This window comes from Daldinia decipiens, assembly GCF_022478715.1.
Source record: "Daldinia decipiens strain CBS 113046 unplaced genomic scaffold F4813scaffold_16, whole genome shotgun sequence".
NCBI lineage: Eukaryota > Fungi > Ascomycota > Sordariomycetes > Xylariales > Hypoxylaceae > Daldinia > Daldinia decipiens.
In genome coordinates this window covers 674,261-701,544 of record NW_026054559.1, presented here as the reverse complement: position 1 = coordinate 701,544, position 27,284 = coordinate 674,261, and the positions used below count along the sequence as shown (strand labels likewise).

Below are 27,284 nucleotides of genomic sequence, written 5' to 3'. Positions count from 1 at the left end.
AGCCAACCAAGGTAATTGTATTAGGCTTAGCATTAGATTCCGATAAGAACCACACGATAAGCTTATCCAAAAAAGATTTCCCTTAAAATTAATCACTTACAAAGTTCATTGCGCAATTGTTCGACTACGCTGTCACAACTTCGTGATAAATCTTACAATGGCGGGCGCAAAGAAAAATTTCAAGGCAACTAAGAAGTTCGAGCAGAAACACCTAAAAGGTGTTCTAGATCAACGGAAATCAACTGCAAAAATAAAGCAGAGACACCAGATCCAGGCCAAGAAACAATTCAAAAAATCGAAAGATGCCGAGTTCTACAAGGGCGCCGAGGATGGCGAGAAAACTAATAAGCCCAATGGTTCCAAGAGAACATCCAATGTCAATGAAATGAGCGTTGATGATTTCTTCGGCGGTGGATTTGAGATAATCGACAAAGCTCAACCGGCCAAGAAGACGTCTAAGAAGCTAGGAAAACGCAAGCGAGACGAGCCTATCGAAAACGATGCTACGTCGGATGAAGATAGCGATATCGATATGTCCGCCGACGAAATGCTTGTCGCCAGCGAAAGTGAAGATTCGGGTGACGAGGACGCCGATGATATCGGCATGAGTAAAGAGACGATGGACGCCCTTGCTCAGGAAGACCCCGAGTTCTACAAATTTTTAAAAGAGAACGACCCTGAAGCGTTAGAATTCGACGATGCAGATCTAGCCGAGGTAGACGAGTTGAGCGGTAGCGAGGAAGAAGACCAACCCAAGAAGAAACGAAAGAAGGAAAAGAAACAAGGAAAGACAGACGGCGCAGACGAGGAAGATAAAGCCGACAACGAACTAACACTGGCAATGGTTTCACGGTGGAAAACAGCGTTGGCAGATAAGCAATCACTCAGAGCTGCGAGGCAAGTGGTTTTGGCATTCAGATCTGCAGCACACCTCAACGAGGATGACGAAGAGCAGGGCAGGAAACAGACGTACAAGATATCAAGCCCCGAGGTTTTCCACGATATCCTCATTGTTGCGCTCAAGCAAATCCCTGAAGTCATTCAGCACCATGTTCCTATCAAGGAGTCTTTATCTGGCAAGGTTCATGTCCCTTCGGATACCAAGAAGTTTAAAACTCTTTCAATGCTTCTAAAATCCTTCATATCTTCCATCTTACACCTGGTCGGTACGCTGTCAGATGACGCTACCCTCAAGCTGACATTATCCGCCATCACGCCCCTTGTCCCTTACCTCTTGAGTTTCCGAAAGCTACTGAAAAACTTGATCAAAGCTGTTGTTGGATTTTGGTCGCAGTCTACGAGTAGCGACCCAACTCGAATTACCGCCTTCTTAGTTTTGCGACGACTTGTCGTCGTGGGCGACAAAGGTATCAGAGAAGCTGTCTTGAAAGCAACCTACCAAGGTTTAGTCGCAGGATCTCGTGTGACAAATGTCAACACGATACAAGGAATCAACTTAATGAAATACTCTGCCGCTGAGCTCTGGGGCATAGATCAAAATATTGGCTATACAACGGCTTTCAGTTTCATCCGCCAACTTGCTATCCATCTACGCAACAGCATCGTACACAACCAGAACGACTCGTATAGAACCATCTACAATTGGCAGTATGTACACTCAGTAGACTTCTGGTCCTGTGTACTATCAGAGCATTGCAATCCGCTGAAGGAAGCGGAAACTGGAAAGGAATCCCAGCTCAAGCCCCTCATCTACCCACTTGTCCAAGTTACACTTGGTGCCATGCGTCTAATACCAACCGCAACCTATTTTCCCCTTCGATTTCATATGATTAGGTCGCTTCTTCGTATTTCACGGTCGACTGGAACTTATATCCCGCTAGCATCGGCTCTATTAGAAGTCTTAAACTCGGCAGAAATAAAAAAGTCACCGAAGCAGTCAACTATCAAGCCTCTCGATTTCCACGTGGCCTATAAGGCCCCCAAGGCATATCTGCGGACGCGAGTTTATCAAGACGGAGTCGGGGAACAGGTGGTGGAGCTATTCTCGGAGTACTTTGTTCTATGGTCTATAAGTATAGCGTTCCCCGAGTTTGCCCTACCTGTCATCATCATGCTTAAGCGATGGCTCAAGCAGTCAAGAAAGAAGACAGGTGGAAACAACAATAGCAAGGTTCGCGCTGGCCTCGTTTTACTAGTTCAAAAGCTTGAGGCAAATGTGAAATTCATCGAGGGTAAAAGGGCCAAGGTCGACTTCGCGCCTAGAGATCGATCACAGGTCGATGCGTTCCTGAAGGACTTCGACTGGGAAAAGACGCCGATTGGTGCCTACGTTGTTGCTCAGAGGAAGGCGGGAGCGGAGAAGGCTAATATGCTGGAGCAGGCTAGGAAAGAGGACGAGCGAAAACGAAAGGAAGAAGAGCAGGAGGCGCTGGAGGAGAATGCCGCCCGATTAGAGAAGGAAGATGAAGAAATGGAGGATTTCGATGACGAGGATGAGGAGTCCTCTGACGAAGACGATGAGTAGTAAAATAGAAGTTGTAGGATTGGGCAGTATTGTTAATGAATCAGAAATCGCCTGCGATTAGTAGGTCTTATCCTTTCGTATGATCTTAAGATACCCAATAATCTCTGAATATAGTGGTAACGCCTACTCCATATCGAATATCATTCTATGCTAAATCAAATATGACCTTATTTCTCACCTAGTTTTTAAGCTGTGAGGTCGTGGAAGCTACGTTTTTTCTCGATTCAATTTACTTTCTTAGACTGACAGGCAATTTTTATAGTAGAAACTCGATTCTGCTTAAGAGGCATGCTAATTCGATCTAATGCATGGAAGTTATTGTATATACAAAGGCCCAAGACCCAACGTCTTGGTGGAAAAGATGTACACAAAATGGTATCGAGAAATAAACCCTTCTATAAGAGGGATATCACGACACGACCGCTTATAGCGTGGCCAAACCAGCCTGGATAGCCTTGACGTATGTCCAGTCTGCTGTATCCTCACCCAAGCTCCATGCCACTGTACACGAACAAAAGTCAGCTTCTTTTTCTTCTTCTCTTTTCTGAAAGACGCCGAGAAATAGGGTAGATAAAACTTACTAACGCCACCTAGCCCCCTCGCCTTAACAATCTGCTCGAACTTCTGCGCGATAAACTCGGGCGTGTCCCACGTCCAGAACTTGCTCTCGGCCGCGTCCCAGTACCACTGGCCGCCCTCCTCGGTATCCGCCTTGCCGCTGGACAGGATCGGGGACCCCTCGAGGAAAGTCACGGCGCCGGATTTTCCCGTGTCGTCGCCGTTGGCGTCTTCCAGCTCGACTGTGGGGCACCCGATCGGCTGCGTGCATTCGCCTTCGGTGACGAAGTATTTCGCGTAGAAGGCGAAGCCAAGGTTGAGCTTGGAGGCGTCCATGCCGAGGGAGATGTACTTGTCGACCGTGGCTAGGGACGCTTTGACGGAGGTGTGGTGCGTGGTTTGGGTGTTGCGTCTGTGTGGAGGGGAGGGTTAGATGGGGTGTTCATGGGATGGATATCGCGTCTGGTGGCGTTTACCTGGTCATCAAGTCGTATGTCATAACCTATCGGGCGAGCTCTTGTTAGCTTCTGTCTAGAGTATGTTACCAGTGCACACGCGACTTACGTTAACTACATCGACAGCATCATTGATCTTGGGGACTTGCTCGGGGGTGAAGGCAATCATATCACTCTCGAGGCCGGGAACGGCGATGGAAAGCTCCTTGTCGCCGATCGCTGACTTGATTTCCTGCAGTAGCAAGGCGTAGTTGGCGATCTCGTCGACCTTGCCAGAGTTGGGGTTCTGCTTATAATCTGCACCATTACCACCGGGGTATTCCCAGTCAATGTCTACGGAGGGTTAGCACCTAACTAATAATATAGATCTTGCAGAATTCTAGAAATTAGAGCTACTTGCCGACGCAGTCGTAACCGTGGCTTTCGAGCATCGCGGCAACACCCTTCGCAAAAGTCTTCCTCGACGCGTCGTCCTTTTGGCCGGCGGAGAATCCAGAAGTGTCACCCCATCCTCCAATCGCCACGCACATCTTGGTTCCGTCAGGGAATTGGCTGCGGAGTGTTCCCACGTCTACGAACGGAGAGTAGGAGTCGGCCGGATCGCTTGTGAACAGTGTAGAACCGGCAAATGCGGTGATTACATGTGTTACTCCGGCCATCTGGTCTTTGCTAGGAGACGCAGTGTGCCACTGGTCGTAGAACATTGCGAACCGCGGGGCCGCCGCAGCGGTTGCGATTGTTACGGCTTGGGAGAGATGCATGTTAGAACCGAATGCTCAAGTTCAACGACTAAGTGATCTTTCAGGGGCAGGACGGATTCCAGTTGACAACGACATAAGATGGAAATCAAAGGTCGAACCACGCCTGGTGCGCACTTTCATGCATATGTATATAGGCAAATACCTGATACCTGGTAGGTATGTATGTACCTTTAGTGTGTTTAAGACCATCCGTATAGTGGAATGAGGTGTAACGTTAAGTAGTTTAGTTCCTCCGGCATCTCCTATTTTATCCTTGTAGTTGCATTCCACATTGAGTGTTTGGTTTAGGTAGCTGTCAGCCTAGAGCCTCATGCCACCCTAATTGTCTTGCATATGCTACGTCTTCCTACCCGTTTCAGTTATCGAGCTTGATTGGCATCACAAATACACTCAGACATTATGGAGAGGGGGTATTTGGTTCGCCATCTGAAGTATCTCTTGATTACCTCTATGTTGTATACCTAATAGCTAAATACTATAGTATCTTATAGTTAGCCAAGAAGGTAATTAAAGTCCGGGGTATCTATGGTCCCGAGTGCCCGAATTTACAAGGGCCCGGGTGCCCGGATATTTTGCCCGAGTTTACGAGGAATATTGTCTTGCTAGCCTCGATTTCGTCTTTCGAAAAACTTCGACTTTTCCAGAAAACCTCGATTGAACATGAGGACACCCCTGCTCGGCGATGCTCTGAACTGCCTATTGTAGAAAGTCTATGAACGTTACCCCAGGTTCTCAGGGGTAAGGCGATAATAAAGCCGACTACGTCAATGATAACGTGCTATCCACGGAGACTCCTGGAAATGTGAAACAAAAAGAGCCGAAGTCTATATATGTATAGGTATGTAGAAGCTCTCTAAGGGGAGCCGCGAAGTTGGATAGGGCGGGATGAGACCTTATCACATTACATCACGCACCTTGGCAGTGATCGTCAGTAGTACTTCATCTGAATGCCACATAACCGTACCACATCACGGAATTGCCGTGATACCTCCAATCAGCTCTCATCCGATTGAGTCTTATGATGGATAGCGTTGACAAGCCACAGAGTAATATGCTCTGTTGTCTAGTGGTTATAGTCAGACTTGGTTTCCCGATGACCTACATGTGTGATAACTTGATGCAAGCCTAACACAAACCTATAACTACTTTAAATTTAAGTTTGCTTAATTCCCCTAACATAGTGTTATTGGTAGGTTAATTACTACCTTAACCTACTACGGGATTGCAATTAGAATAAGAGGTTGATTGGATTAAGTTCAGTATGACTAAGCAACGCTCAGTTATGTTCTAACTACCTACATATGTACGGGTAAACTCGGATATCCATCCGACGCCCCACAGGGTTGTTGAAAAGTTAAGTTGGTAACTTATTAACTAGGCCTTGCTAGTAATTACGTAATCCCACCACACGGTCAATTTGAACGCGTAAGTCTATACGAATGAACTACATATTTTAGGAGTTTAATTTTATGTAATTACTTAACCTAATGGTTAGGTAAGTATTACGAACTATTAAAAACTTATATTATCAATCATCAAATTAGTTTCAAATAATTGATTTCTTAATACATGCGGTGCAATGTGAAAACGCACGTTTTATATTGAAAGATAGTCGGTTTCCATAGCATTGCCTTTTAAAGTACGAGTACCTAGGTACTTACTGTGGGAAGGAGCAATGAGGGGCATATATTAGGTACATAAAGATTTCCACCACTCAAAAATTGAATATTAGAATTCTTTCTAATGCAACATCTGTTTACCCCCAATATCCAATATCTACAGTACGCTCTGGTAAATGTGTATGCAGGGTCATGTACTTGATATTACTTAATAAACTCAGGTATCCCGAACAAGACAAAAAACCCGTCCTCGAAAGATATCAATTTACTTGGTGCTCGATTTAAATCAACGCTCACCAGGCCAAACGAAGATTGTCTACCAATTTATCAACCCCGTTATCTACAACTTGCGCGGCCGAATTGAGATATGAATATCATGTTTAGGGACAACTGCCGTGGTCCATCTTACAGACTCGCAATTGTTTGGATTTAGAAGCTCAAATTCGTAATTTTCTAAAAATTGGACGAGAAATTGTTTCATCAAGTGAGAAGCAACCCATCTACCCGGGCTATCAATAGTTAGATAAACTTGGCACACTATCAACTGGATGCCAAATTTCCTTACCACGACCTTGCAGGTGAACCCCAAAATGGATATTGTAAATTCACGTCTGTCCATTTTTGTACTGCTTCCCTAGTCGGGTCGCCTGGATGGAAACGGAAGGGGTCAAATTGATCCGGGTTAGGATAGTACTCTGCATCTTTCATAATTGCTTGTTGAGGCACAGCCACTAATGTTCCGGTTGGTAAGAATGTTCCGTCCGTGAAAGAAAAAGGCTGTATAGCCTTGCGCTGAACAGTAACTTGAAATAATATTAGCTTAGGAGGTAGTTAACCTATATTATGAGTGTTCGAGCTTGGAGGTTTGTGTATGTCAACTTACGACTATCTAAAGGGTGGAGCCTTGATGATTCACGAAGAACGCTTTCCATTAAAGGGAGATGATTAATGAAGTCATGATGGCCTTCTTGTTCTGCCGCATGTATCTCTGCCCGAAGTAGTTCAATGTACTCGGGATGCTGGCCTAATTCGATGATGGCCCACGCAAGAGACTTACAGCTTGAAGTTAGCCTGGGGAGATAATATGGTAAAGAGTCAGAAGAAAAAAAGAGGCTAGAAGCAAATACCATGGGAGGCTGATGAGCAAAGACGAATGTCATTGCAATTAGAAGTTGGCGGAGTCGAAGAGGATCTTTTTGCTCGGGCGTACGAGATGATGCGATGACGAATTGGGCCAAGTCAACCTACAGAAAAGAATTGAGTAATTGACGTTACTGTGAATCCTCATCGGCATAATGTAAAGTAAACTGTTTAGACGTACATATTGATCATCAGACCCATTCGCGTGGGCAGTCATCCGTTTTTCTACAAGTGCTTCAAGTTCTTTACTTACTTTCCGCATCGAGCCTCTATATGCCATAAACATCCACCCGATAAATCTATTCTAATTTTAGTGTTATCCTGGTATGAAAGAGTCATTCCAACCTTCTATATCTTCTGGCAAGGTTAATCATTAGGTACTTACGGAGCAATAGACTTAGGGAGTAGTTCGCAAATTGCCGAGCCGTAAGCCGAATCCCACCAATAACACAGGACGGACTTTTGGAAGACTGGATTAGTTGCTGAAATACGTCCAAACGCGTCAGCTGACTGGTTTCTCATTTTGCGACCTGGCGGGAGGCTTCATCATAAGGTAGGCTCGATGATACGTACCGAGCTCGTCCCCATACGATATCTGAATAGAGGGATTTACAAGCACAGATTTAGTAAAAGCTAGGACGGATACTTCAATGGAGCCCCTTTCTTGCAATGGTGTATATAAAAGTGCTGTAAAGCTTTCCTGCATTCTTTTTCTGATGACCTCAGATAGTTTTGGAATGTTCTCTCGAAGTAATACTTTAACGGCGCGAATAGTTACTGCTCCATCTGGATCGAACTTGTTGTCGTGCCTAAATCCAAGCATTATGGCGCTGTGTTCCAGGCGCTGGCAACCAAGCAGGAAATGTTAGCATAGTAGTCTACTGATGTATACGGGAAAGACAGGTATGAAAGCTGTCTTACATCTCTAATCGCTAGATTGAATGAAAGAACTCGCTCGGGAGCCTGAGCTACTTGTAGAATGTGCTCTGGCGATGAAACTAGGACTTGATAGTTTCTGAGTGCAAAAACAGCAAACGGAGAACGGCTGCTCTGTACCAAATTGTTAACCAATGCCGAAGATGATAGTCACGTAATCTAGCTGGATAACCTTTTTATAAGCTTCCATAATAATAGTGTTGGCACGAAATAAATAGTTCAGCATGCTGAACCATTTACCCCAAATAAAACTATTCGCTATATGTGGAATATTTTTCTAGAGCAGAGATAGGTAGACCTTAGATTAGTTGATTCTTTCTATAAACGAGGCTTGATATCTAACATGTAATACAAATGGATTCTGGGAGGACATTCTTACCGGTCGCTTCATAAACGTAACAACCGAGTTCACAAAAGTCCATGATATAAAAAGAACGGATAGGTAAAGAACAATAGTGCCTGGCCCAGCCATCATGTTGACGTGCTCATTCAACACAGCTAGAGCTAGAATCAATAGCAAGGCCGAGAATGCTAGAAGGCTCTTCATGAGAATTGTAGGCAACATCTGGGTATGTTAAAAGGTCAGCATTGCCTCTGTACGAATCCAATCCCTGATCTAACCAATAGCACACTACTCCATGATGCATAATGTTTTCTTGAGTGCACGTTACACAACATAGGCAGGTTGGTCTTACACGCGTTCTAGGCATGGACTAATATATATTAAGTATGATTCTGAAGCCAGTGGCATGAGATTCCGCCCAATCATAAATTTGTAGTGTTTCTTGGAGGGTGGCCGGCGATATAACATACTTTGGGGGCCGGTCTAACAACGAGATACCTCATAGTCAAGAGAACATAAGCAACATCGGCAAATGTTGCTTGATTCGTAATATAATACGACGAGATTTTGTAACAAGTAAATCACTCCCAGTTGGTAAGACTCGTCTCGTGTGACTGTAACGCCGTATATCTCAATGTATCCTTCCATAGGATTCCGGCCTTTTTACGATCCTTGGCCTCTGCTCCCATTTCCACTAGCTGATTACCGTCCAAGTACAAGCCCTTTGGCCTCTCACCAAGAGTCTCGTTACATTCAAAAGTAGCTGCGAGGATATCTATAGCCGACTTGCTGTTGGTCCGGACTCCGGCATTCGGCCAAAACCAAGAAAAGATGAGAGCCAAAACAAACATAATGAACTTTCCGATGAAGATATGAACGACCCAGCCGCCTCGGCGGGTAATCCCACTGGGTGTTGCGCCGGGATCAATTCCTAGGACAGATATGTTTTGGAGAATAGGATCAGTATCAAGGCGGCGCTGAAGTTCTGGTCTGTGAAACGTATGGCTTGTTCAGCTGAAGAAATGCGCATTAGATAAATGTAGAGACGTACATCATCATGACTTGGCATAGCTTGGCGGCGCCGTAGCGTCGATAGCCGCTACGAAATGATGGGTCATCTCGGCGACTGCTCCAGGTGCCCCGAGCGAGGGGATCAGTACTATCATGGAAAATTGTCTTCCACTTTTGACCTCGATACTGACCCCCGACGACATTGTGAAGGCTCTGCGTACTAGATATCCCGTTCAATCTGCTGAAGTTGAAGATGCAAGTAATCCAACAAGATTTTGATTTATCTACCTTGATATTTGGGGAAGGAGGTAAAAGGTGTCAAGGCTGTGCGTGTGCGGAGATTACTTACTCGTGGACTGAACTCCCAACTACGACCACGCGACCCATGTGATAGTCCATACTCCGCAGTAACATCAACGTTAATAGCCAGTGGCCCAAATAACTTGAGGCAAAACTGGTATCAAAGCCATCCTCAGTCCAAGTCTGGTCTTGAAGTTCAAGAAATGCGGCGTTGAGCACCAGAGCACGCAAGCGTGGCACTTGTTGTTTGCTGATCCGCGTACTGAGTTGCTCAGCAAAGCCGCGGACATCGTCTAGCCGTGCCAAGTCCAACAGCAATACTTCGTAGGAATGGATGGTACCTCTGAGAAATGAGCGTAGTGCCTGAGCTGATGAGATATCGCGAACCGTGTATATGCAGTGATATGACTCTGCATACTCAGGCTTAGAGACAAATTGTGATATAATGCTACGACCAACTGCGCCATTTGCACCAGTCAACAGAAGCGAGCCCTTGAAATATGCTGTGATAGGTTTTCCCTCGCTCTTATTAGGAGGGCGTATGGTATGTATAAAAGCCATTTAGGGGGGTGCGGGAGGTAAGACAATAGAAAGAGAGAGAGCATCTCGCTCTCGAGAGTTATAAACTAAAGCGCCAAATAGAAAGTAGACACCACGGAAATCCTGAATATTAATGAGAAATAATAATGTCCGAAACAACACCGTCGGGTCATACAACTTAGAGCGGACTAGTTGTGGTGGCAATGCAGCATTGCCAATGCTACACAGGTCGTCTTACATCTACATTGGCATTATTGCACATGTGAGGATAACCAACGCTGCCATTATTGACTAGGAAGACACCCTCCTGCACATGATTCGCACCCCTATCTACAAAAAGGATTAAGGTATGTTGGAACAGTATAGCAGATTACGTTATAGTAGCATATAAGTGTCACAATCAAGATGAAGTTGGGAGGTAGTCTAGAAACCGAAAGAACAGGTACAATAGCAATAGACGCAAGTCTTTTGAAGTGAAGGTTTATCTAAATAAATGATAGAAATCCTAATCAGAGTTGCTTAAACCATCCTTCTGCCACATTTGTGTATTGACATGGAGTATGATTTGAATGCAATATTCAAAATGGAGCAATCCCAAACTCTACTTTATATATTCTTGCCCTTCCTGCTTACATGGACCTTGTGGAGGTTCTGGAAGTTCACTGTCACTCCACTACTACATCCAGATAGGCCGAGGGAGCTACCATACTTGATACCAAGTGAGTTTTCAGCTATTGTCAACAAGAATTATTAAGCTTACATTTGAGTAGTTCTTGGTCATGGTCCAGCTTTCTTCAAAAGTTCCGATGCGTTGCTTTTCAGGGCTAGGTATGTGTTTCGATATGTCAAATATAAACAAAATTAACTTATCCTCCTGTTCAGCAAGTACTTCGGTACGAAAGAGCCATTCGCCGTAACGCTGTTCGGTAGCACGATGTATATTGTTACTCACCCGCAACATACGGTCCAGGTTTACAAGAATGACAAAACACTATCCTTCGACGAGTTTGCGCAGGACTTAGTACGAACCAACGGCTACAGCAATGCTGCTGTCCGGGCCTCGTACGCAGACCAACCAAAGGACAAGGCCGGGTTCCCTAACCCTCTGGGCGTATCCTTCGGAGCATTTGTTCGGCAAATGCACATCCACCAGCTTTACCCCGGGGAGAACCTTGAAGTCATAGAGAAACAGTTTATAGAATGGTATGAGAAAAACTTAACTATCCAGGCCCTCCAAAAAGCTTGTGAAGGATACCTAATCACTGGTGGGGATGAAGAGAACATCACGATCCCACTGATGCATTGGATCTCGAGCTATACCACCAATGCTGGTGGATTTGCCTATTTCGGAGATACCCTGAGCTTTATTAATCCGGACCTTGCAAAGACCTTCATCGAATTTGATGATGTTAGCTGGCAGGTCCTATACCGATACCCAGCATTCCTTAGCAGTAAGATGAGAAGCACGCGAATGGAGATAATGAAAGCGTTTAGGGAGTATCTGCGTTTACCTCAGACTGAACGAACTGGCAGCGTCTGGTTACTCAACGCGATGGAGGATGAAGCTAGGGCTATCGGGGTAGCTGACGAAGATATTGCAGTCTTATATTTTAACATCTACTGGCTGTACGTTAATAGATATCGCACAACGAAGCAGGCTAATAGAAATCTAGTATCAATACCAACACGCGCAAAATCAACTTCTGGCTTCTCGCCTTTCTCCTATGCCGTAACTCCTCTCTTATCGACTGTATTCGCTCAGAAACTGGCCCTGCATTTCAGGGAGACATTCTTGTCGACGTAGCTTTTCTTTATAATTCATGCCCTACCCTTGATAATGTTTGGCACGAATCTCTTCGCCTCTGTTCTAACGCGGCTTCGGTGCGCTTTATCCGTGATGATACAATTATTGGCGGGAAACATATGCACCGGGGTAACCGCATCATGATTCCGTATCGCCTATTACACTTTGACGAGAATGTATACGGAGCAGACGTGTATAGTTTCCATCCCGAACGCTTTGCTTCAGGAGAAGAGGCTAAGAAAGATGATCCGACACGCGGGCCGAGCTGGCGACCATTTGGGGGCGGAAAGTCCCTGTGCACGGGACGTTACATCGCCAAGAGGGCAACACTGATATTTGTAGCACTCGTATTGAGAAGGTTCAATATTGAAATTATCGGTGAACCTAGGCTGCCAGAGGCGGACTTGGGCAGACCAGTATTAGGGATTTCGGGTTTGAAAGAGGGACAAGACTTTTTAGTCAAACTGACACCAAGAGAATGACCGTTCTTAGGTGGGTGATAATTAGATCCGACCTGAAAGTATAAAAGCCTTTGTCACTTTGAATAAATATTGTGACAGAATAGTACTTAATAAGGAGTGTGTGATAATCCCCGAGTTTACGAGGGATAGTATGTCAGAGCAATTTCCACGAAAGAATTAATACACGTGTTTCAAAACCATATATTAAATGCATCTTAGAAGTAGATCTCTGGGATGGCGGCGTATCTTGAATCATATTAGGAAACATGTATTTATATTTCCGTTACAAAATCAATAAACGGCGGGTGCTGGAGCTGTACTGACACCAAGCAGATGATAAAGCTACCGACACGACGGGTAGCACAGCCATAGAGGCGGGCAGATGGTAAGACCATATTCTGTATTGCGCCAGGGGTAGGCTCGGGTCATTGTGTTATGTCAAGACAGGGTCTACATTTGACCTGGTCAGGGGTATTGGTACCTAACATCAATATCGATTGCTACGACGTCAAGTAGGTACATAGGTTAAGTATATAAAGGGAATCTCCTGCTCTTGTCTTCCACCCCAACCGGGGCTGTGAGAGCAGGCCTTATTGCATTGACTTGTACGTGCTATTATCGAATCCTGTTCCCTGACACTATGCCGCCAACACTCTCTAGTGGTTGGACGCAATGCTTCCCTCCTGCGCCAAAGTTTACGGAGAAAGATGTGTTCGACTTGGCTGGAAAGGTGAGAAGATACGAGGTTGCCCAGTACTCTAGCTAATCAGAGGCAGGTGTACATTATAACAGGAGGTACATCAGGAATCGGCAAAGAGTTGGCGCGTATTCTCTATTCGAAGAACGCTAAAGTCTATATCGCCGCACGAGATGAGGGCGACACGATTCGAAGCATCGAGGAAGCCGAACCTGCCTCAACTGGAACACTAGTCTTCCTGCATCTCGATCTTGCGGATCTGCGATCAGTAAGAGCATCGGCACAGCGATTTCTTGCAGCCGAAGAGAAACTCCATGTCCTCTTCAATAACGCCGGATATATGGCACCTGGGGACAACAACATAGAGAAGACGGCGCAAGGCTACGAGAAACAACTGGGAGTGAATTGCTTGGGGCCATTTCTATTCACTAAGCTGCTGATGCCGAGACTTCTGGCAACGGCAGCAGATAACAGCACCTTGGCAAACGAGGTCCGAGTCGTCTTCGTTTCTTCGTTCGCGGCCGAAATGTACCACGAGAAGCGTGTGGGTATTGATATGGAAAATTTGGACTATCACCGCTCCAAACCAGGCATACACCGTTACGGCATAAGCAAAGTAGGTGTGTGGGCTTATGGGGTCGAAATTTCAAAGCGCTTCCATACTCATGGGGTCTTGGGAGTGCCAGTCAACCCGGGGAACCTTCGTTCCGAACTTTTCTGCCATCAAGGCTTTCTGTTCAGGCTGCAGGTAGCTCTGATGCACTACCCCGCCATTAAAGGCGCGTATACGGAACTATTTGCTGGATTCTCACCTGAGGTGACAGATAAGTCTGGGTATGTGTTTCCTTTCGGACGCTTTCATCCCATCTGTGAAGGCTTGCAGCTTGCAGCCAGGCCAGAGTCCGAGGGTGGTGTTGACTTGACACGGAATTTCTGGGAGTGGAGTGAAAAGCAGGTTAAACAATTCGTTTGATGGTAAAGGGGTGTGAGTCCAGAACAAAGTACTTGGTAAACGGTCCTTGGCAATTTATTTCCAGTAACACAACATATTAGCCATCACAGTATCACAATTCCTTTATCACAAAATCTAAGCCACACCGGTAAAGAGAACAGTGTAGCATTCCGTACAGATAACCTAGGTAGATAGAAGGTCTATGGTGGGGTCATTATGATATTGATATAATAGAGTAACATGCGTACCTCCTATGCAGTTCCTCGTGTAGCAACATAGCTGAATTTCTGTTCCCTGTTTTTATAGTAGCATTACATGATAACCTACCTGCTATGTTAGATGTTAAGGTACCCAAGGTACCGATTTATTGGTTGGTGACACAATTTAGCTGACCTCAGAGAGTCTAAGGCGTAGGTTTCCTAACAATGCATAATGCATTAGGTAGTGTAACACGGCCATACTGTGTTACTGAAACCATCTGCAGGCTTTGACGTTTCTCGGGCTTGGTAATGATACCCAGCGTTATCATTGGATGCTGAATCGATGTTAGAGGCCCCCCGAAGGCTGACTTACAGCCTGGAGGTGAAAGACATTGATCAAGTTCTATATTTGAGCTGACAGAGTATGTGGTTGGTGCACTACATTCGTTTATATGTAGAGGTAGCCAACGACATCGTATCATGAAGAGGTACCTAATGTATTTTAAAAGTCTCTGCGTAAGCACGCTCCATCTCACTTCTAATAATATTACAGCTACCTATATGCGATTAATATCAGACAATTCTTTTTAATCGATGCTACCTTTCTTAGAAAGGCACACATAAGCCAACAGCCTGCATTGTCTTTCGTGTGGTGAATGTTTGGGTCTGAACATGTATCCTTATTACGTTCTCAAGTGAAGGGGACACAAAGGCGCCCCATATGTAGGCCCATAGGTAGGTAGTATTGCTATCATATACATGCACAAATCTATTTTAGTAAAAATATGTTTCTCTTTAGAGTTCGTTCGTTCGTGGCTATGATAAAACTTCATCCTTTCTCGAGGACATAATCTAGTCAAACCCTCATCTTTATCACCCCAGCTCTTTTTTATGCGAAACCGGGTTTATCATATAACTTGCGCCGTATCTCACAAAACCACCTATAATAGATCATGGATGCCCTTCCGCCCGGGATTGACCTCTGTCAAGTGCCGGCCGGGACGCCTCCTGATGGAGTACCCAATTTCCTGAACCCGCCGTCACTGGGACCAGCGTTGATTGGAGTTACGGCTACTATGATGGCGTGGACTGTTATTTTCCTCGCTGGCCGGTTATGGGTTAATAGACACCGGTTTCAGCAAGCAGATGGTATGTGGCGTGTTAATGATCTGTAAGAATTGTCTCATAGTCACGTACTGAAAGATCTACAGCCTGTGCTATCCTGGCCTTGATAATATCAGCGGCTTATTCCGGTAACATCTTAGCTAGTAAGTTGAGTTTCTTCACGACAGCCCTCAAGGGAGTGATAATAGGATAAGCTGATGGAGTGTCTTGAAGTGACAAAATATATGAGACATCAATATGACATCCCCGCTTGCTGGTTTAATGCTACCTATGTCAAGGTGAGTGAGCCTTGTTGAGTTATATATCACCTACCTTAACTAAAAGACAGTTACTCACCAAAGCGCAAATTATAGTTAACCTGCTCTATGCAAATACTCATGCCCCTGTCGCACTCTTTATCAAAAGCATCCATTCTACTCCTGCTATTCCAGATATTCTCTATCAATAAAAGGTTCAAAATCGCTATATATATCGGCCTCCTCGGCATAATTCTCGATTATGGGCCGAACTTGATTCTTGGGCCAATATATACAGTTCCTTACGCTGGCGAGACCTGGGAGGACCTTTTAACCAACGGCCGCCCACAGCATCTCAATAAGGTCGGCCTGGAGCAGGCAGTTCTAGCAGTGGTAATAGACTTATATATTTTCGTTTTACCATTTCCGATGTTGTCATCATTAAATCTAGATTTGCGGAAACGCCTCCAGTTGGTATTCGTTTTCGGTACTGCGTTAATGTAAGTGTCTCCTACACCCTTTAAGATGGATGAAGCTGATCCCCTTGGCAACTTAACAGGGGCGTTATTGCTAGCGTAATTGGACTTGCCTTACGCGTCCCTCTCTTAACGACAGAAGACCCAACCTGGCAACAGGGCAAGGTTTTTATATGCATGTAAGTAAACGTAGCATATCACCAGCTACATAGCTACAGAATATGTCATAATTGAAAGTGCGACATAACTAACTGAGGTATGACTTAAAACAGTATGGTCGAGATTTATGTCGCTATCATAGTATCTTGTTTTCCTGCTTTCGCCAATTTTGCGAAGGCCCACATTTCCGGATCAGATTTCTACAAGTCTTTGACTTCTCTCCTATGGAGCCGCAGGATTGACAAAAACGACGATTCATCTCCCCAAGGGACCTGGAGGATGAGAACAACATTTGGAGGAACTAAACCTCCAGGTACTACAAAGAAAATACAAAGAGATGGCATCCAGTACTACGAATTTCATGATACAGTGGGACTTAACTCTACGTGGACTTATACTGCTACGAATGAGGCGAGTGTTGTTGCTCTTGACGAAAGAGGAGGTCAATTATTCGATAACCCCGATTCAGGTATCACGAGGGTCTACGAAGTTGATCAGTCGTTCGGTGCTCGAGGGCTCGATTTGGCTACAGAGCAAAGGGCACAGCATGCACAATATACAGTTTAATAAGTCTGGGACGGCGAGAGCAACGAATTTGTCAGATCAGTCAGCCAATCAATCAGATCATTGAATGCTACATGAAAATCGTCCTATTCCTATCCTCCTTTAGAGCTACATGACACCATAGAGAACGCGCTTTAATAGTTATTGATGATCATTCAGCCCTATAATTTCTCGGCGGCTTAGCTCTGTATTGAAATTATAAGTAATAACCGATTCTAAAAAATCGGTTGTAACTTTACTTGTGTAGTGTACGCAAGCTTCCCAACGTTAGGGTGCGGTCGTCAAGCTTACATAGGTAGACAGCACAAGTACTAAACCCCCTGTTGAAAACTGAAAGTAGAACAGGCCTATTAATATCTCACCAACCTAGCCTGCTTAGTTCTATGGACATATCTCCACTGCTCTCGTTCTCGCTTTCGTTATTTTTATATGTAATCTCCACCAGCTGAGTTCTCAGAGGCCTTACAACACATAACTACCCCACCTCTGGAGCGGCGCAGTGGCATCGCCATGCCGGACGGAGCTCAGGTATTTATCATGAATAGATGGTTCCAAATTTTATTATTAATACTCGTAGTTTTCTCTAGATATTTAATCAAGAGCTGTCCATCAGTCAAGCTGGAGAGTATATAACTGAATATTGAATTTTGAATTATAGTCTACCATTCATTATAATCTAATTTCTACTCCATGGCACAGTCAAAGGAGAAAGAAGCACAGGGTGAGGCACTCCCCTCATATGAAGATATCTCCGGCCCTTCGACTATCAGAGAGACACCGGAAACGGGGCCGACAGCTGCCTCCCCTTTCAATTTCCCTCCAGATAGTGACCTACCACCATACTCGGCTTTAGCAGTCAACACTAGCGATCGGCGTCCTATCGCAATCCCCCAGATCCAAGCAGACCCCACCTCCCCTTTCCTCGAAGCATCCTCGCCGTCACTACTACGCCATGGAATCACGCAAGCGACCTGGTTCGGATTCATCCGCACTCTATCAGGTTTTCTAGCGGCGACCGTCTCACAGAAAGCCATCAGCCATGCCAGCGACATGGCGCAACACGTCGGCGACGTGCCCAAGCGCTTCGGCAAGGATACAATGGCGCACATTAAAGCCTCGGGCAAAGCTATCAAGGATACCGCCAAGTCGGGGAACTTCATCGGCGCCGCATTTCATGTCGTAGGCGCCACCATCGGCATCCCAGTTGCCACCGCCCTCCGGGCCGCCGGCGCCGCAGTCGTACTTCCGTTCGCGGCTATAAACGCCGTCAGCCGGGAGCCGAAGACGCCAAAGGAGCGCGCTGTCGCATACATAGCCGCCGCGAACATCAAGTGGTTGCACCGGCGCGGGCTCGACGCCCATCTGTTGGACACGGCGGAACTGGGCCAGGTTCTCGGCCTGTCCGTCGATGAATTACTGCAGGCTTCGCGCGGGGCCAAGGACGCAAGTGCGGAAGGGCAGCTAGGTGCTCTAGGGTCACATATTGCGGAACTAAACATACGGGTTCCTGGCCCGCTTGAGTTGGGAGCTGGGACTTTTTGGCTGGTGGTTACGGAGAGGGGCGAGGATCCGGAAGATGCGAGTGGGAAGGGCAAGGGAAAGGGCAAGGAGAAGAAAAAGATATAAGCGGTATCAAGAGTATACTTATTTATATTTATTATATTGGCAGCATTGGAGGATCCATTTTGCATCGATAGAAAGGGATTGCCTGATGAATACGGTGAGTATCTGATAGCAACCTGAAAAGAAAAAAGGAGTCAAGGACAAAAAGACTTTATTAAGTATGATGCCAGGCTTAAGTAGAGAAATGCCCTAGATATATCATCTACTAACAAGAATGAATTTAAGATGTACGAAATAGTCAGTTAAAAACTACATCATGGATTCTGACTTAGTACTTAGTCCATTCTATTTCATAACTAACTCAGCTTCAATACTCTAAATATATTTATCGAACCACCCCCCTTTAACGCCCCACGAAAACAAATAATTGTCCAATACATAAAATATCAAAGTGAACCGAAGAAAACAACGAGTAGTAGGTACTATTGTATTGTACAGCGATTGAGCCCTCCTAGATCGGAGTAAGCTACATCATACAGCAAACTTCACATGGGGGGAGTGGCGGGGAGGGGGAGTAGCTGCGCCTGGTCAGCTTGTCTTGTAATATGTCTCGCGGGATATCAAGACTTACCATCATATATGTTACCTTCATCTACTCCACCTGCATTTGCTTGGTCAGGGGGTTGCTTCAAATTCCCTTCAGGTTCCCGCTTTGCAGCCGGACGATGGCCCGGAGGAAATCCGGGAGGAGGAGGGGGATCCCAAATCTCAGCAGGAATCCCGCCGGGAGGAACCGGGGTTACCCTAAACCTGACGTGGCGCCCCACTCTGGTGGGTGTTTGATTTGTTATGCTCGGTTCGGCAGTGCTCTTTGACCATAGTTTTGCGTACGGATCTACCCTTTGAGGTGGGTCGCGGAGATGGTCCATGTAGAACTTCACAAGCAGCTGGACGTCTTCGAGCTCGGGCGGCGTCTGGAATTCCGTGACCGGGCGGTAGTCGTTGCGCGTGATTACTCTCTGGGCTGCCGGCGTCTTTACCCTTGGCGGCGGCGGAGGTTGGGGGAAAGCCGTAGACGGACCCGGGGTGGCGGTTGAGGGTCCCGCAACAGGCGTCTGCTCGTATATTGGAACCGGGTCGTATTGCGGAGGAGCAGGGCGAGGGGAACGGTTCCCTCCCATTATGTAATCCCATGGATTGCTGATACGCTCTTCTTCCGAAATGGATATTAGGGGTTGCTCCTTGACGGCAGTCCGAGAACCGAAGAGGGGTTGCGAACGCGAGAGATTATTGCTGAATACCGGAGCATCAGGGTCTAGCTGATCCAGCCACTGATTCATATTCGTCGGATCCACGCTCAGCGGGTCGTCGGGAGGAATATCCCGTGGACGAGTTGAGTGTCCATAGTCCCGCGAGTCATCAAAATCAGGATCGTAATAATCAGAATATTGCATGGCGTCAGATTCCCTCTGCTCCTCGATTATCAGGCGCTGCCTGTATTCCTGCTCTTCCCGGGCAATTCTTTGATCTGACAGCCACTGAGACCTGGCGTCTCCTCTTTCAAGGTTTTCTTCGATCACTCCTAGCAGCTGGGCTGGCGTTGGACGTCTTGGGCCATAAGTCTCCAAGCAACGTGCTATTAGAAGGCGAAGTTCATAGTCGAATGCCATGATAAACGGGCTAGGATGATGCTCCTCGTGATCAAGGAGGAACCAGCCCCAGGTTATGAATTGTTGTTGATAATTGGGGTTTCCTTCGCGCGGTGCATAATACGTTCTCACTCTGGCCTCCCAAGACGAAAGACGGGGATGTGCCAACGTTAAGAGGTTCAACATGATCTACTCGATAAGTATGGGTTATTACTAAATTCGGGAGGTTCTCGCGGAGGGGTGTATACTTACTAATCCTATAGCCCATACATTGATCGCAGGTGATATGGCACGAGGGTCTCGCGCGGACCTCTTATAGTCTTTTTGTTCCTTCGCAGTGTCAGTTGCCATTCAGCTAGTCAAATGGGAATTACACAACTTACTGGCGCATAAAAATCGCGCTTTCCTCTCGGTATTAGGAATTCCCTCCTAAGTCACGGACGAGGCATTAGAAATCTAGCAATATTCATTGTATAAAGGGTTACATAAAATGGAGAAGAACTAGGAAAGGAAGTTTCGTACTGGCGAACCGTCAACCCGCTTCTCCAATCCATAGCAATCCCGAAGTCGGCTATCTATAGAGACAGTCAGTTAGTGGCAACAGGGTAGGCGTTTTATAAACAACAAACCTTTATTTTTGGGGACATGACATGTTCAGGGTCATATAGGGTGTGACTAACATCTCCGATAAGGACTTCTTGCTATCAGCTACATAAGTCTTAGGTTATATGATGAAGGAATCACCAACCATTATATATATCGAGGTCCATGTGAAGTAGCTGTTTCATTGGCCGCTCTCGCACAAATTCACGATAAGGATCCCCTGCTACGTAATTTGGGTCAGTTGGAGGCCCGTACGCCATTCCGGTAATTCCTCTGGCCACTGTATACTTTCTTTTAGTAGTTTCCTAATAAAGTCTGCGATCTAGGTCTGCTTTGACTTACAACACAAGAAAAGTCTCCATAGTATTCGATTAGGAATATAACCAATTTGCAAGCCACTCCTATCGTAACGCCCTGCTGCCCAAGGATTTTCGGCCTGAGCAAGTATTTCGTAATTCGTAAGTCTTGCCTTATTAATCCTATCTATAAGATCTGCGAGTGTATTTCTCTCAAGGACCTCCATAATCATGATCGGTGATGATAAAGCTGGATTATTGTAGAGCTTGGCGGTAGCCGGAACGTCTTCCTCGACATCGATAAGTTGGACGATATGTTCCGCACCTCGGAGTAGCTCCTATTGAAAAGTCAATAATGCGAACTTGACTAAGAAGCGTATGCTCACTTACTCCCTGAATATAGATCTCAGATCTTAACTCGCTCTCATCATCACCTCTTCTAATACTCGTTTTGACAGCAACGTCAACATCGCGGCCGCTGCGGGTTTTCACTTTCCACTATAGCACTAACTGTTAACGATAGTATATACGCTTTGTTTGTCATGATATCTTTAGTAGGGGGCTCATGTCCAAGTTGATGGCTAGTAAGAAAAGCTAGGCCTATTCGTTATAAGATAGTACCGGGATGGAGGAAACGGCAAATCCTTTAAGTTACATACCATCGTGGCAAGACCAAAACCGCCATAACCAAGTACCCTCTGGAATTTGATACGCCCTGGATAGTTTTCTTCGAAGTTTTGTTGGAGCTTTCTCAAGGACCTTCGGGCACGTAGAAAAGCCGGGTCTTCACCTGATCGAGGTTTTTCTCTACGGTCTCTAATAAGATGCTCTATATTTTAACCCGGACATTAGTGTCTGGTGTATGCTTTAATTTCTTGGTGGTTCCTTACTCAAGAGAATATTACTGCCATAAGGCCGATTCTGCCGCCTGTTGGATCTCCTCCTCCTATTATTCATGATTACGACAGATCAATACTTCACCCTGTGTTTCTATCTGTGCGTACCCTATAATTGTAAAGAGGTATCAATGAGGATTATGAATTATACAGATATTAAAACATTTCTGCCGTTGACTACGTGGGTATGTATGTAAGGCTGGGAAAGCTACTCTCGCCAGACAAAGACCTAAAGGGCACACTAAGGACAATTGGAATATCATTTTAGGGTAAATTGGATAAAGAAGAGATCGTTTCCGGAAAATGCCTTTCAAGCTTTGAAGCTATTGGGGGGGGAATAAAAAGATTGACACTTAGTAATCGATTTTTGACATGAATTGAAAGTTCTAAGGTTTACTTATTATTATATAACAATGTGGTAGCAAGGGGCTACTAGAACCTTGCTTTATACGACCGATGCTAATATCGTACCTACGTGGTGTATTTCATAATACTACTAGGATTTATTCGGAGAGAAGCAAGGTGAATATATTCCCTTCACTAAATTGTAACCCGCATTCATAAAAAGGGGTAAGCCGATATCGTGAGTCTGTAACCCTATTATCGCTAATAAAATAGGTACCTACCCGGATCTTAGGTGGTGAGTGGTAGTAATTGAATACCAAAGTACGATCGGCTAATTTGATATAACATAGCACGGGTTACCTTATTCTACTGATACCTTAATATAGGGGGAGGTTTATGGAGAATATATAGATGGGTAAACTTTGGACATTCATTTTATAGTTATTCATCATGTTTATATTATAATTTATTGTTATAAGACCCTGTGCCAGACCTTTTGTTTGATTAGACGAGCCACTGAGAGGCCGATGATAGGAATTAATTGGAGTAGGTAGCGTTTGCAAGAGTACCTGCGTGGATTAGGAGCCGCAGAATCGAAGATCTGAATGGTATATACAAGATCGCCAAGCCCGATCTACAACAGCCAAATATTAAAGTGGCTATATCGCGATTGGTCGAATAAACCTACCTTCGAGCCCTCCTGGTCCTCCTACATTGGTACCTGTAGTATGGAACTTGAAGAAATCGTGATTAGTAACACGCCAAAAAAAAAAAAAAAAGGGGGGGGGGGGGGACAAAAGAGAGGAGCTCATCTACATCCAGCAAAGAAATGTGGGATGAATGCGACAGAGGTAAGTATGAGATAACAGGGAATTAGCCGCAGTGGACCCCCAAAGTATCCACGATTGATATTCAGGCTAAATCTAAATTGTATAGAAGCGAGGTTCCAATCGACGAATCGACGAATCGACGAGGAGTAAAGTCAACAAAGTCGGGTCGCGGCGAAATCATTCTCCCAAGCGAATCACAGCGTTGCAATCCACGCTGCTGCTAGATGGTTGGAGGCTTTTTTCTTTTTTCTTTTTTCATTTCATTTCCGAGATAGCGTCGAGCTGCGTCTCGTCTAGACTTGTCTCGTCTCGTCGGTTTTGTTCCTAGCGAGTTTTCTAGCTGGAACTTACACCCGCCTTCTTCCCCGCCTCTGGCCCCAATGTCATACGTTTAAACGAGCAAATGAGAGGCTCGCTAATAGCTACCCCCCCATCTTCTTCGTGTGGAGGACTGAGTTCTTTCTATCGTGAGGAGGAGGTATTATCCACGCCAATCAGCTATAAGTCATGAGCCCACGATAGTACCATGGTGTAATGGGGTTTGCTCGGCGAGATATGGTCAGCCCAATTTTTCCTTCTTTAGCGAATGTTTTCACAAGCGCATATCTCTCCACATACGTAATGCGGTCGCGGGCGGAAGGGTTTATTGATGTAGGTCAGAGATGTAGTCAACAGTGTAGCTTATTTACTTTTTACACGCGTAGCTGGAAGGGAAAAAGTGTATAAAAAGACCTGCTCCCACCAACAGCATTCCGCAAAGACCATGCGATCTGTCATTACGTTTCTTTCCCCTTGTAGTTCTCGTCTACTCTCCCGTCGGTTCGCTGTGCCGCTAAAGCATCCCGGGATATTGAACTGCTATCCAATCACTAGCACTTACTATCGTCACTTTAGTATAAAATCGACTACAATGGCCCCGACTATCAAGCTGAGCAGCGGCCATGAGATGCCCCAGGTTGGCTTCGGTCTGTGGAAGGTTGACAACGCCATTGCCGCCGACACTGTTTACAATGCCATCAAGACCGGCTACCGGTTATTTGATGGTGCCTGCGGTATGTCTAGCTCATCTATATTTTCCTATACATTATCGTGAGTTTGGCGCGTGAAGAGTTCTCAGAAGTAATAAGAGCCCCTCCTCGGGTATCATTACCCCGCCGCCCAGCATTTCAGAGGTAACCCCTGGTCTGCATTTCACGTAAAGATCCCAGGCGTGTTAATCTACACGGAAGGGGATTATTTAGCTGCCTTGCAATAAGGTCTACCTGGGAACTATAATGGGTTGCTAATGCGTTTTCTTCGTCACGTTAGATTATGGTAACGAGAAAGAGTGTGGTGAGGGTGTAGCGCGCGCAATTAAGGAGGGTATTGTGAAGAGAGAGGATCTCTTCATTACATCTAAGCTATGGCCAGTCTTCGAGGACGGTGATAAGGTAGAGCCCGCCTGCAAGCGCTCCCTGTCCGACTGGGGTCTTGAATACTTCGACTTATACCTGATCCACTTCCCCGGTGCTCTAAAGTACGTCGACCCGGCCGTGCGGTATCCTCCGGGATGGCACTACGATGGCAAGTCTACCATCGTCCGATCCAACACTCCGATGCACGTAACCTGGGCTTCTATGGAGGAGTTGGTAAAGAAGGGGTTGACCAAGTCGATCGGCGTGTCAAACTTCCAGGCGCAACTGATCTACGACATGCTGCGATATGCAACCATCCCCCCAGCTGCTCTGCAGATCGAGCACCACCCATACTTGGTGCAACAGGAGCTATTGAGCCTCTGTAAGGCTGAGGGTATCGCCGTCACGGCCTACTCCTCCTTCGGCCCTGCTTCTTTCCTCGAGTTCGGATTTAAGCACGCCAAGGCCCTCGTACCCTTGATGAAGGACGACCTAATTACCAGTCTAGCCGAGAAGTACAAGAAGCAGCCCTCGCAGATCCTGCTACGGTGGGCTACTCAACGTGGTCTTGCTATTATCCCTAAGACGACCCGTCCTGAGATCATGGCCGAGAACTTCGACAGTACCGGATTCGATATCGAGCCGGCTGATATCGACAGCATCACTGCTAAGAATGCGGGCATTCGCTTCAACCAACCTTCTAACGTGGGTCTTGACATTTCTGGCTTCATTTGTTTACTGCCTGCTGGCGTCCAAACCTAGGTAAATATATGCTAACCTTCATGTCTCTAATTAGTACTTCGACACGGATAAGATGTGGATCTTTGGTTAAATAGGCTGGACAGCGGGTTCTACTGTATTCTGCACTTGAGCTTCTCGACATAATCAGGTTTTAAGTAAGCTAATATGCATGCTGGTAGAGGATCTTCGTCGTTGACAGTGACGATTGTGGACACTATTGTAAAGTCTGTTATGATCATGGGAGTCAGTTCGCTAGAACGGTGTCTAGGTAGATTAGACTTTTCCGACCTGTATCGTGATATCAACACCGACGGGATGAATACATTCTGAAACTCGTAATTTTCCATTTCCGTGAGCGTATGGTTATCTTTGACATAGATGCAGTGTCGAGCACTGTTCGTCTCTCTTTTGCCGAGTTACATATCCCGACGGCGGCTTGAAAATGTCAAGGCCGTCTGCTCTTGAATGAGCATCTTATCCTAAAGCGATCCTAAAGCGACTTAATCTGACAATACAAGGAGGGCTTATTTTCGCTCGATCCCAAACTAATTCTTCGTGGTAAACCCCTCCTGAACGCCGTGCTATGCAATATGAAAACTCCACATCAAACAAATACCCGTCTTATGGAAATAGGTTCACGGTTAAACCGCCTTCACAAAAGCTATTATCTCCAGTGTCAGCATTGGATCATTTGTTTATCTCTGTAATGAATACTCACTAGCATCAATCTGCTGGACTTGCGGTAGCGCCAGTCGCACTTTATTCCGATACAGAACAGGTTGTTTCAGCTGTAAAGGATTTCCCTCAAAATACACCGTTGTTAAATTCTCCTTGTCGGCCAACTCCCGCTCAACCTCTGCAAAGTCTGATATTTGGTTATAGCTTGCCCATACTTCTTCGATGTTCTTCAGATTGCTCAGGCCTTTTAGGCTCTGGATTGCGTTATTCGAGATGTCGATGATGGTCAGATTCGGGCTTCCGTCCAAACCATCCAGGCTTTCGAGGGCATTATGTGAGATATACAATTCCTCTAATTGAGGGACTTCGCGTAGAGGAGAAAGGTCTTTAATTCTATTCGATTGGATGCTCAGGAGTCTTAATTTTGGCAGGCCGGCTAGGCCTTTGAGTTCGGTGATTTTGTTCTTTGCTAGCCAGAGTTCCTCCAAGTTCTTCAACGCATCAAGATTCTTGATCTCCCTTATCCTATTCGAGCCCAACTCGAGCTGTCGGAGTTTTGTTAAAGTCGACAGCCCGTCGATGGTACTAATCTTGTTGGATACGAAGAAGAGATCGGTAAGTTCCGTCAAGTGCTCAATGTGCTTGATGTGTTTAATCTTGTTGAAGCTGAGATCGAGGGTTGTGAGGTTAGTTAAGTCGTCTAACCCCCTGATGTGCGAAATGAGGTTATCGTATAGGTCAAGCTCCTCTAGAGTGGGGCCTAAGTCGGAGAGCCCCTCGATGTGCTGGACGAGGTTTTGACGTAGGCATAGTCGCACCACCTTCTTAAATCGTTCCAACCGGAGAGCAGAGATAGAAGAGATTCGCGAATGTGTAAGACTAATATCATCCGTATCGGGATCTTCGTCGTCAAGGAGGTCTACACCAACGGTCAATAAAGGAGTTCCGTTGATTAAGGTGCCAGTAGAAGATAGGGTGTTAAATGAACTTACCCTCATCTGCACCTATTTCTTCTCCTGGAAGTACATTTTCATCGTCCGAGTATTCGGGATCCGACAGAGCTTCGGGATTCTTGAACAGGGTGTTGCGTTCGACTCGCAGCTTGCCGTCCCAGCCTTTGCTGTCTCTTAAACCGGGACTAGGATGGCTGTCTCCCCGCTCGGAACGGGTCTCATCTTCAACTACTTCTATATGGTGGTCGGCGGGCGGCTCGTGACCCGCATCGCCGTTTAATTGGCCAGGCATCTTGTAAGATTTGGTAGTAGTGTGTGAAGAGGGACGGAAACTGAAGAATCGCGGGCTCGGTGACGGACACGCTAAGAAAGAAGAAAGTTGTAGAATGTTTGGAGACATGACGGCGGAATTTGGTATGTAGAGTTACTGCGCTAGCGTATTTCGTAAAGTCGTTGTACCGTTGTACTGTGGTATCGATCCACCGATATCGATTAATCCAATAATGTTCTAGAC

At 45.8% G+C, this 27,284-nt stretch overlaps 11 protein-coding genes across 11 annotated transcripts; 6 read left to right on the top strand and 5 right to left on the bottom strand.

Moving 5' to 3' along the window:
- Positions 1-102: 102 nt before the first annotated feature.
- F4813DRAFT_74397 (Noc2p family protein) lies at positions 103-2,697 on the top strand. The gene has a single exon (XM_049248850.1). It carries the CDS (start codon positions 158-160, stop codon positions 2,483-2,485), a length of 2,328 nt encoding a protein of 775 aa, XP_049099757.1. The 5' UTR covers positions 103-157; the 3' UTR covers positions 2,486-2,697.
- F4813DRAFT_396305 (glycoside hydrolase family 18 protein) lies at positions 2,630-4,259 on the bottom strand (the record flags this gene model as incomplete). Its single annotated transcript, XM_049247810.1, has 5 exons — positions 2,630-2,986; positions 3,067-3,455; positions 3,520-3,545; positions 3,608-3,831; positions 3,899-4,259. The coding sequence occupies 5 exons, from the start codon at positions 4,257-4,259 to the stop codon at positions 2,910-2,912; spliced, it is 1,077 nt and encodes a 358-aa protein (XP_049099756.1). The 3' UTR covers positions 2,630-2,909.
- A 1,611-nt stretch (positions 4,260-5,870) lies between these two features.
- Positions 5,871-8,519, bottom strand: F4813DRAFT_359605 (cytochrome P450; the record flags this gene model as incomplete). Its single annotated transcript, XM_049243349.1, has 10 exons — positions 5,871-6,387; positions 6,444-6,681; positions 6,762-6,930; positions 7,006-7,122; positions 7,200-7,317; positions 7,404-7,500; positions 7,592-7,862; positions 7,940-8,068; positions 8,127-8,231; positions 8,334-8,519. 10 exons carry the CDS (start codon positions 8,517-8,519, stop codon positions 6,219-6,221), a joined length of 1,599 nt encoding a protein of 532 aa, XP_049099755.1. The 3' UTR covers positions 5,871-6,218.
- Positions 8,520-8,650: 131 nt separating this feature from the next.
- Positions 8,651-10,319, bottom strand: F4813DRAFT_359598 (uncharacterized protein). Its single transcript, XM_049243348.1, has 3 exons — positions 9,658-10,319; positions 9,349-9,528; positions 8,651-9,287 (listed from the first exon to the last, which is right to left on the bottom strand). Exons 1-3 carry the CDS (start codon positions 10,167-10,169, stop codon positions 8,879-8,881), a joined length of 1,101 nt encoding a protein of 366 aa, XP_049099754.1. The 5' UTR covers positions 10,170-10,319; the 3' UTR covers positions 8,651-8,878.
- A 275-nt stretch (positions 10,320-10,594) lies between these two features.
- F4813DRAFT_74082 (putative cytochrome P450 oxidoreductase) lies at positions 10,595-12,744 on the top strand. The gene is made up of 4 exons (XM_049248849.1): positions 10,595-10,867; positions 10,919-10,976; positions 11,031-11,774; positions 11,822-12,744. Exons 1-4 carry the CDS (start codon positions 10,702-10,704, stop codon positions 12,432-12,434), a joined length of 1,581 nt encoding a protein of 526 aa, XP_049099753.1. The 5' UTR covers positions 10,595-10,701; the 3' UTR covers positions 12,435-12,744.
- Positions 12,670-14,274, top strand: F4813DRAFT_73844 (short chain dehydrogenase reductase). Its single transcript, XM_049248847.1, has 2 exons — positions 12,670-13,143; positions 13,190-14,274. The coding sequence occupies exons 1-2, from the start codon at positions 13,054-13,056 to the stop codon at positions 14,081-14,083; spliced, it is 984 nt and encodes a 327-aa protein (XP_049099752.1). The 5' UTR covers positions 12,670-13,053; the 3' UTR covers positions 14,084-14,274.
- Positions 14,275-14,980: 706 nt separating this feature from the next.
- F4813DRAFT_73879 (uncharacterized protein) lies at positions 14,981-17,137 on the top strand. The gene is made up of 6 exons (XM_049248848.1): positions 14,981-15,411; positions 15,474-15,530; positions 15,601-15,665; positions 15,741-16,123; positions 16,183-16,278; positions 16,372-17,137. Exons 1-6 carry the CDS (start codon positions 15,216-15,218, stop codon positions 16,823-16,825), a joined length of 1,251 nt encoding a protein of 416 aa, XP_049099751.1. The 5' UTR covers positions 14,981-15,215; the 3' UTR covers positions 16,826-17,137.
- A 195-nt stretch (positions 17,138-17,332) lies between these two features.
- Positions 17,333-18,448, top strand: F4813DRAFT_389523 (uncharacterized protein; the record flags this gene model as incomplete). The annotated part of the gene is made up of 2 exons (XM_049246848.1): positions 17,333-17,350; positions 17,522-18,448. 2 exons carry the CDS (start codon positions 17,333-17,335, stop codon positions 18,446-18,448), a joined length of 945 nt encoding a protein of 314 aa, XP_049099750.1.
- Positions 18,449-18,916: 468 nt separating this feature from the next.
- Positions 18,917-21,890, bottom strand: F4813DRAFT_389522 (kinase-like domain-containing protein; the record flags this gene model as incomplete). The annotated part of the gene is made up of 11 exons (XM_049246847.1): positions 18,917-18,963; positions 19,017-20,223; positions 20,287-20,364; positions 20,418-20,463; positions 20,557-20,609; positions 20,664-20,728; positions 20,783-20,917; positions 20,980-21,271; positions 21,324-21,431; positions 21,593-21,762; positions 21,824-21,890. The coding sequence occupies 11 exons, from the start codon at positions 21,888-21,890 to the stop codon at positions 18,917-18,919; spliced, it is 2,268 nt and encodes a 755-aa protein (XP_049099749.1).
- A 2,024-nt stretch (positions 21,891-23,914) lies between these two features.
- On the top strand, positions 23,915-25,230 carry F4813DRAFT_380843 (Aldo/keto reductase; the record flags this gene model as incomplete). Its single annotated transcript, XM_049245608.1, has 3 exons — positions 23,915-24,056; positions 24,313-25,103; positions 25,195-25,230. 3 exons carry the CDS (start codon positions 23,915-23,917, stop codon positions 25,228-25,230), a joined length of 969 nt encoding a protein of 322 aa, XP_049099748.1.
- Positions 25,231-25,780: 550 nt separating this feature from the next.
- On the bottom strand, positions 25,781-27,062 carry F4813DRAFT_380842 (protein phosphatases PP1 regulatory subunit sds22; the record flags this gene model as incomplete). Its single annotated transcript, XM_049245607.1, has 3 exons — positions 25,781-25,800; positions 25,858-26,736; positions 26,810-27,062. 3 exons carry the CDS (start codon positions 27,060-27,062, stop codon positions 25,781-25,783), a joined length of 1,152 nt encoding a protein of 383 aa, XP_049099747.1.
- Positions 27,063-27,284: the final 222 nt, after the last annotated feature.